Source organism: Sinocyclocheilus anshuiensis, unplaced genomic scaffold, assembly GCF_001515605.1.
Source record: "Sinocyclocheilus anshuiensis isolate Anshui unplaced genomic scaffold, SAMN03320099.WGS_v1.1 scaffold1717, whole genome shotgun sequence".
Lineage (NCBI taxonomy): Eukaryota > Metazoa > Chordata > Actinopteri > Cypriniformes > Cyprinidae > Sinocyclocheilus > Sinocyclocheilus anshuiensis.
Window position 1 is genome coordinate 97,545 of NW_015539928.1, and position 7,751 is coordinate 105,295.

Consider the following 7,751-nt stretch of genomic DNA (forward strand, 5'->3'; position numbering starts at 1 on the left):
CGTTTTAGGTAGGTGTGGCTGACTCTTAACTTTTATAAAGAATATCTCTTTGGATTTGAGACTTTAGTCTTTGCAACTTTACAGATCTTCTTTATGCACCAAGAGCTTGTAACACTCCAAAGAGAAAGGAAACATTGAAATCGCATCATATGACCCCTTTAAAGTTAGTGCTGGGAATTGATTCGATCAAGGGGATTCGACTCCTCATTCAGAGCCTTTTTCAGTTCAACAAAGTTGAACTATGGGTGCCTCTCAAACGGAAGGCTGCTTCCTACGAAGGCTGCACACGTTTAAATTCACGAAAATAAACTGAAAGGAAACGAGTCGGTACTGATTATCTGAATTTTAGGATGCAGCCTTCCGTTTGAGAAGCACCATTCACCTCCCTCATGCTCGCTAAAAGCCGTAATTACGAGTTGTGTGAGAAAATATTTTATTTTTATAACCATTCGCCCCCCTCATGCTCGCTAAAAGTGATTAGAAGTCTGATTAGTTTCCTGATTTGGATAGATCGTTTTAATGAACCAGTTTAAAAAAACGATTCAGAGGTTATTTTATGGTGGAACTGGCTTGTCCCCAATTTTGAGCGCTGCGCGACAGAATAGATCATGCCGTCGAGGGTCTTGATCTTATTACCATCTAAAATACAATTTATTAAACCATTCCATCAACCAGTGATAATTATAAAAGAAAACGTCACGAGCATAAATCATCAGTGGCAAAGAGCGCATCTGATTGACAGATAAACCATGAGCTCCATCAGTTATTGTTAATGTTCTGGTTATTTTATGTACAATTTGTTAATATTGTGCAAAGCAGTCGTAGTAAACTTCATTCAGCTGAACTGTGCACATTTATTTTAGACACTTCATGTCTTGTTTAATTCATGTGATAAACGCATGTCCCTGCTGAGCTATGGGCTATGACTAATTTCACAGGAAAAGCAAAATTACAATTTAGGCCTTCGTATCGTCTTTGTTTTTTTTTTTTTTTACAAATAAAGTTGCATATTATGAGGATACATTCTACGAGCCATCATGCAGTTATCATGTATCATGTATGTTCGAATCGAAAACAGTGAGAACCAGGAATCGGACTCGATTCCAAAAATTTCGGAATGAACGGTCTTACTTAAAAGTGGTTTAACAGAAGGAATGAACATGAAACGTGAAAGTACAAATACTGTAGAAAACTCACTTTGCCTTTAGACTTTAAAAACTCGTTTTAACGTCAATAAGCTACGCGAATCATCTTTTCACGCAATGAGTCTCACAACTAGCAGTGGAGCTTTTATCGAGAAAATGGGTGGCTCTTAAAAGAGCCTTTGTGTGCGAGAGCTGGAGCGGAGCTCTACTTGGAGCTGGTGTATTTGGTGACAGCCTTGGTGCCTCAGACACGGCGTGCTTGGCCAGCTCTCCGGGCAGCAGCAGACGCACGGCGGTCTGGATCTCTCTCGAGCTGATGGTGGAGCGCTTGTTGTAGTGAGCGAGACGAGACGACTCACCGGCGATGCGCTCGAAGATGTCGTTGACGAAAGAGTTCATGATGCCCATCGCCTTGGGAGGAAATCCCGGTGTCAGGATGAACCTGCTTCAGCACTTTGTAGACGTAGATAGCGTAGCTCTCCTTCCTGGACCTTCTGCGCTTCTTTCCTACCTTCGCTGCAGTCTTAGTGACGGCCTTCTTTGAGCCCTTCTTGGCAGCGGACTTTGCTGGTTCAGGAATAATGATGCTATGTAACCAAACCTCACGAAATAATGGTTAAAATGAGCGAGACAGAGGCATTTATTCACTAATCTATGCTAATTATCAAAGAGATATGGACGCTTCTGATTGCATGTTTTCACAGACTAAACCCATAAACTCATATGTGATTGGACAACTTGAAGTATCACGAGCGGAAGGAGGGCCAATCACAGGCTGTGAAATGATAGCCCCGCCCACCGCTCCATGTTTGAACGACATCAGTTTAAGTTTCCTTTGTTTCAATTCCCGCTCTTTTTGTTGTTATATTCTATTCAAGAAAACAAACCAGTCTCAAATATCACACAGGATAAATATTAAACAGTGTAATATATATATATATATATATATATATAAACTTATAAACCCACTGAGCTCATTTGGCGAAAGAACAGCAATACCTAGACACTTTTTATTCTCTTCTTGTTCTGCCAATTTAACTGCTCAAACTTGCAGAACTTGAGATTGTTTTTTCTCTTAATTTTATAAACCACTTTAATTCAAAGGAAGGCTAAACAAGCAAAAGAAAATGCCATGTAAGAAAAAAAAAAGAAAAGATTACCTCATTGTGTGCGCCTCTGACAGCAATATAATAACGTTAAGCGAGCTCTAAATTTGAGAATCAATAAAAGTCAGAATGAGAAAGCTCTTTATTGCCAGGTATGTTTATACACACGATGTAGTTGTTTTGGTGACAAAAGCTTCAACAGCACGAAAGAAACGACAGCGATAAGACAGCTAATAAAAAAATAAAAAGATAGGAGCTCCATAATCAGTTATCGGCTCACTCATTCCCAGAGAAACATATAGACACCAGCATTAAGCTTCACTTTTCAAAAGGGATCAATTCACAAGCAGCGTGTTGTTCATTTTCACTTCAACATTGTCTCTTTATGCGAGAGTGTGGGTGGCTCTTAAAAGAGCCGTTGGGTTTGTTGTTTAAAGGCTTTTAACCTCCGAAACCGTACAAGGTGCGTCCCTGTCGTTTGAGCGCGTACACCACGTCCATGGCGGTGACGGTCTTTCTCTTGGCGTGCTCGGTGTAAGTCACGGCGTCGCGGATCACGTTCTCCAGGAACACCTTCAGCACCCCGCGGGTCTCCTCGTAGATCAGACCAGAGATGCGCTTGACGCCGCCGCGGCGCGCCAAACGACGGATGGCTGGTTTAGTGATGCCCTGGATGTTATCCCGCAGCACTTTACGGTGACGCTTAGCGCCTCCTTTCCCGAGTCCTTTACCGCCTTTGCCTCGTCCAGACATGCTGAAGATACTTCTCGTTTCAATCTAGCGACGAACACGAATAATAGACAAGAACGCCAGGGAGGCCGTTTACATGTGCTTACAGGACCTAACTGAAACCAGCGCGCGTCACATGGCGCACCCCTCCCCCGCTAGTTAGAGCAGGAGACAATGAGGTTTAATCCAGACCTGATCTAACGATGTCTGTCCTGTGTTTCATATTCAAATCCATGTTTTAAAACACTCGTTTGACAAAGAAGATTTATAAGATCATCTGCATCATATGTACATGTATTTGGCTCAGATCAAACCCCGCCGGCTGAGATGCTGTTGCAGTGTTTTTCTGAACTTGTGTAATCAAATCTACTTTAAATTGCAAAATTGCGGACTTTAATTGTACTTTGTGGAGGTTTTGGCTTCAGGAGATCTTTGGGCCAAACAGGCCTTGTTGCCCAAACCATGCAAACAGCAGCAGAGGAATATGTTACTGCGCCGCAAGTCTGTGAACTGCTGGAACAGCAAAGAGACTTCTACAGAACCTTGCTCGAACAACAAGAAAGACGTTTCAAACTTGTGTTCAAATCATAGTTCATTCTTCAAACAGAAATTAGCTAACAATATCCCCGACTGGTAATGATGTACCCCAGGATTATATATATCAGGAAACTTTCCTGTTATTTCTACTTTTAAGCCACCTGAAATTCAGGAAATAAGTTAAATTATTGATGAATTAAAATGATCTTCAGATGGCCATGAGGATATTTCTGTATCTCTTTGTCAAGCAGGTAAAATGTTCATTATCGCATCCACTGGTTCACATTTTTATATTTCTTTGAAAACCGGCATTGTACCAGAGGATTTAAAAATAGCTAGTTATTCCTCGGTTTAAAGCAGATGATCCGCAATTTTTTAACAACTATAGACCTATATAAATTTGTTTTCTATATCTATGTTTTTTTTTTTTTTTTTAAGTATATAATCAGAATCTTTTTCACTCAAATTCTATGCTTTACAAAAATCAATATGGATTTCGAAAAGAAGGAGAAAAAATATTCTACTTACATGGCTTTGCTTCACCTGATTGACAAGGTTATCCTTGCACTTGAAAATCAAGAATTTACTTGTAGTATTCTTTTAGACCTGTCAAAAGCTTTTGGTACAGTTAATCATTACATTTTCCATGGTTTCCATGATTTTGCATATAAATGGTTGAAGAATTGCATTTTTAATAGAAGACAGTTTGTTTGTTTTAAGGGTTGCTACGCCAGCAAAGCATGTCTACACTGTGGGGTTCCTCAGGGGTCCATACTTGGACCATTGCTATTTCTTATTTATATAAATGATTTGTCAAATGTTTCAATTTTTTTTTTTTTCTCCAGTAATGTTTGCTGATGACACAACCTTAGTTATCTCTCACTCAAATAACCATTGCTATTTCTTATTTATATAAATGATTTGTCAAATGTTTCAATTTTTTTTTTTTCTCCAGTAATGTTTGCTGATGACACAACCTTAGTTATCTCTCACTCAAATTTTAATTAATTGATTAAGAATGCAAATTATGGTCTAAATGTTTATGCTAATTGCTGTAATTTAAACAAATTAGCTTTAAATAAAAAAAATAACAAAAACGTATTATTTTTATTGTTAAAAAATTATACCCTAAGGATTTATCAAAAATGACTATTGAGTTTACTGAGGTGCCTCAAGTGTCAACAACTAAATTCGTGGGAGTTTTTCTTGATGAGACTTTGAGTTGGAGGGAACAAGTCAATTACATGAGCAGAAAAATACATAAATATACATAATAAGGACGGTTAGGCATCTTGTTACTACAGAGTGTCTTCTTACGCTTTACTATAGTTTAATGTATCCTTGTCTTTCATATTGTAATATAGTTTGGGCGAGTACTTTTCCTACTACTCTTCAAAAAATCTTTATTCTTCAGAAGCGTTTTGTTAGGATTGCATCCCGATCAAACATATATACTTCATCTGCTTCTTTATTATATTAAACTTCAGGTTCTTACTATCTATGATATTAATAATTTTCAAATATGTGTATTTATGTATAATATATATATTCAGGTGAGGGTAACATTCCAGAGCAGTTTAGAATGTATTTTAAAGTAAATTCACAGGTTCACTGTTATTTAATTCATCAATTTTCAAGTTTTCATCTTCCTAAAGTTCTCACTTGTAGAGGTCAATACTTGATAAGAGTTAATGGTATTAAATTATGGAATGTTTTTTTTATGTATAATATATATATTCAGGTGAGGGTAACATTCCAGAGCAGTTTAAAATGTATTTTAAAGTAAATTCACAGGTTCACTGTTATTTAATTAATCAATTTTCAAGTTTTCATCTTCCTAAAGTTCTCACTTGTAGAGGTCAATACTTGATAAGAGTTAATGGTATTAAATTATGGAATGTTTTTTCCTATCTAGCAAAAAAATAAAAGTTCCTCTTTAACATGTTATAAAAGACGTATAAAAGACAATTTTAATGCAAAAATGTTTATGTATTTTATGTACCATATATGGTTTGTTTTTGGAGTATATCATTTCTAGGTTTGTTGGCATATGTTGTAATTAATTTGTAGTTATTTATATTTCTATATTTGTTACTATAATTTACCTCTTTTTCACGAGTGGTTTCTGTTTTTGTTTTCTACATCGTTTTGTTGGAGGCTCTAAATAAGGCCTTTGGTTTTTCTGCCTCTTCCTGTACAGTATAAGGATTGTACTTTGTGTGTTTATTGTACTTATGTGGTTCTCAATTCCCCCATAAATAAACACCTATTATAACGAAATTATCTCTACTTATATACATTAAACATTACAAGAGACATGCGGTGGTTTAAAAGTTAGCTTATAATAAATTATTAACTTTATATGTATCTGCACATGACTGTATTATATACACATGCATACAAGCATGGTATTTATACCATATTACATATATAGGTTTTATTTACTCGAACTATTTAATTTCTAAGCGATTAAGTTACACATCGGTTATGTTTTGCCTACGCGTGTCGGTGTATTATGAGAAACGAAAATTGTTTAATCTCATAAAATCTGTAACGTTACCCAGGCAGAATTCCTTCAAGAGACATAGACGATGTTACCGTCTACTCGTTATATTGAGCGTTACATTGGAAACTCTCATTCAGTGTGATTGTGGCGGCTCTTAAAAGAGCCTTTGGGGTGTAATGCGGCTGAGGCAGCAGCGGGTTTAAGCGCGCTCTCCGCGGATGCGGCGGGCCAGCTGGATGTCTTTGGGCATGATGGTGAATCTCTTGGCGTGGATAGCGCACAGGTTGGTGTCCTCAAACAGACCGACCAAATAAGCCTCGCTAGCCTCCTGCAGCGCCATGACGGCGGAGCTCTGGAAACGCAGATCCGTCTTGAAATCCTGAGCGATTTCTCTCACCAGACGCTGGAAAGGCAGTTTACGGATCAGCAGCTCGGTGGACTTCTGATAGCGGCGAATCTCGCGGAGAGCTACGGTCCCGGGCCTGTAACGATGGGGCTTCTTGACACCGCCGGTGGCTGGGGCGCTCTTCCGGGCGGCTTTAGTAGCCAGCTGTTTCCTCGGGGCTTTACCTCCGGTGGATTTACGAGCCGTCTGCTTGGTTCGTGCCATTGCTCAGATGTATTTCTGTCTCTGCTCTGCGTAAGTAGAAAATGCTGCTCTATGTTATGCGTCTGCTTTTAAAGCCTCATACAGCCACCGCTTATGGCGTCATAAAGGTGCAGAGGCTTGTGATTGGTTGATGTGTGACGTTTGCGCTTGACTGCTAGCCAATGACTGCGCATCTCCTGTTTTCAAACGGAGCTGGTTGTGTTTCCCGCTCAAATTGCTTCGTTCTTGTTTAGTACTTCAAGCATCACCACAAATACACTTCACGCTAGCACACCAATTTAGGCACGTTATTTTAGCTCTAAACTATTCATTAATCCGATATCATCAAAATTACCTTACCACCTGTATAAAATATAAAATTAACTAAAGACACCATCCAAAGAACATATTTTGTTAATGTGATGTGATCACTCATTCATAAGCTCCGCCACAGCTCGCCTCGCGGCTGTTATTGCGGTTACAAATGTCCATTTATTCTTTATGTACATTTCATTTTGAATTATATATTTTTTTTTAAACGGCCTTGCGGTATGTACGGTACGCTGACGAAATTAAGTTAAAGAAAAGAGCTCTGTGAGAGATAAAATGGGTGGCTCTAAAAAGAGCCTTTGGGTTTCAGAAACAGACTTGAATCGGTTTATTTGGCTTTGGCGGGTTTCTCGCTTTTCTTGGGCAGCAGCACGGCCTGGATGTTGGGCAGCACGCCGCCCTGAGCGATGGTCACTCGGCCCAGGAGTTTGTTCAGCTCCTCATCATTGCGCACCGCCAGCTGCAGGTGACGGGGAATGATGCGGGTCTTCTTGTTGTCTCTGGCGGCGTTTCCAGCCAACTCCAGGATCTCAGCGGTAAGATACTCGAGCACAGCCGCCAAATAAACGGGAGCTCCGGCACCGACGCGCTGTGCGTAGTTACCTTTGCGGAGAAGCCTGTGAACACGACCGACGGGGAACTGCAGCCCTGCTCTGGAGGAGCGAGTCTTAGCCTTAGCGCGGGCCTTTCCGTATTTGATCTCAGTATTCCTATCAGTGTTGTATAAGGGTTTTTTATGCATAATAGTAACCCTAGAATGTGATCAAACAGTTTAAAATAGCTGGGCTAAGATATATAACAATTTTTAA

General features: G+C 39.3%; 2 protein-coding genes and 1 pseudogene across 2 annotated transcripts; all 3 read right to left on the reverse strand.

Annotated features, from left to right (window-relative positions):
• Positions 1 to 1,305: 1,305 nt before the first annotated feature.
• On the reverse strand, positions 1,306 to 1,965 carry LOC107686746 (histone H2B-like; annotated as a pseudogene).
• A 685-nt stretch (positions 1,966 to 2,650) lies between these two features.
• On the reverse strand, positions 2,651 to 3,135 carry LOC107686739 (histone H4). The gene has a single exon (XM_016483838.1). It carries the CDS (start codon positions 3,002 to 3,004, stop codon positions 2,693 to 2,695), a length of 312 nt encoding a protein of 103 aa, XP_016339324.1. The 5' UTR covers positions 3,005 to 3,135; the 3' UTR covers positions 2,651 to 2,692.
• A 2,839-nt stretch (positions 3,136 to 5,974) lies between these two features.
• Positions 5,975 to 6,711, reverse strand: LOC107686734 (histone H3-like). The gene has a single exon (XM_016483835.1). The coding sequence runs from the start codon at positions 6,631 to 6,633 to the stop codon at positions 6,223 to 6,225; it is 411 nt and encodes a 136-aa protein (XP_016339321.1). The 5' UTR covers positions 6,634 to 6,711; the 3' UTR covers positions 5,975 to 6,222.
• Positions 6,712 to 7,751: the final 1,040 nt, after the last annotated feature.

Excerpts from the sequence above, each read along its gene's own strand:
- LOC107686734 (XM_016483835.1), bottom strand. The coding sequence starts at position 6,633 with ATGGCACGAACCAAGCAGACGGCTCGTAAATCCACCGGAGGTAAAGCC.
- LOC107686739 (XM_016483838.1), bottom strand. The coding sequence starts at position 3,004 with ATGTCTGGACGAGGCAAAGGCGGTAAAGGACTCGGGAAAGGAGGCGCT.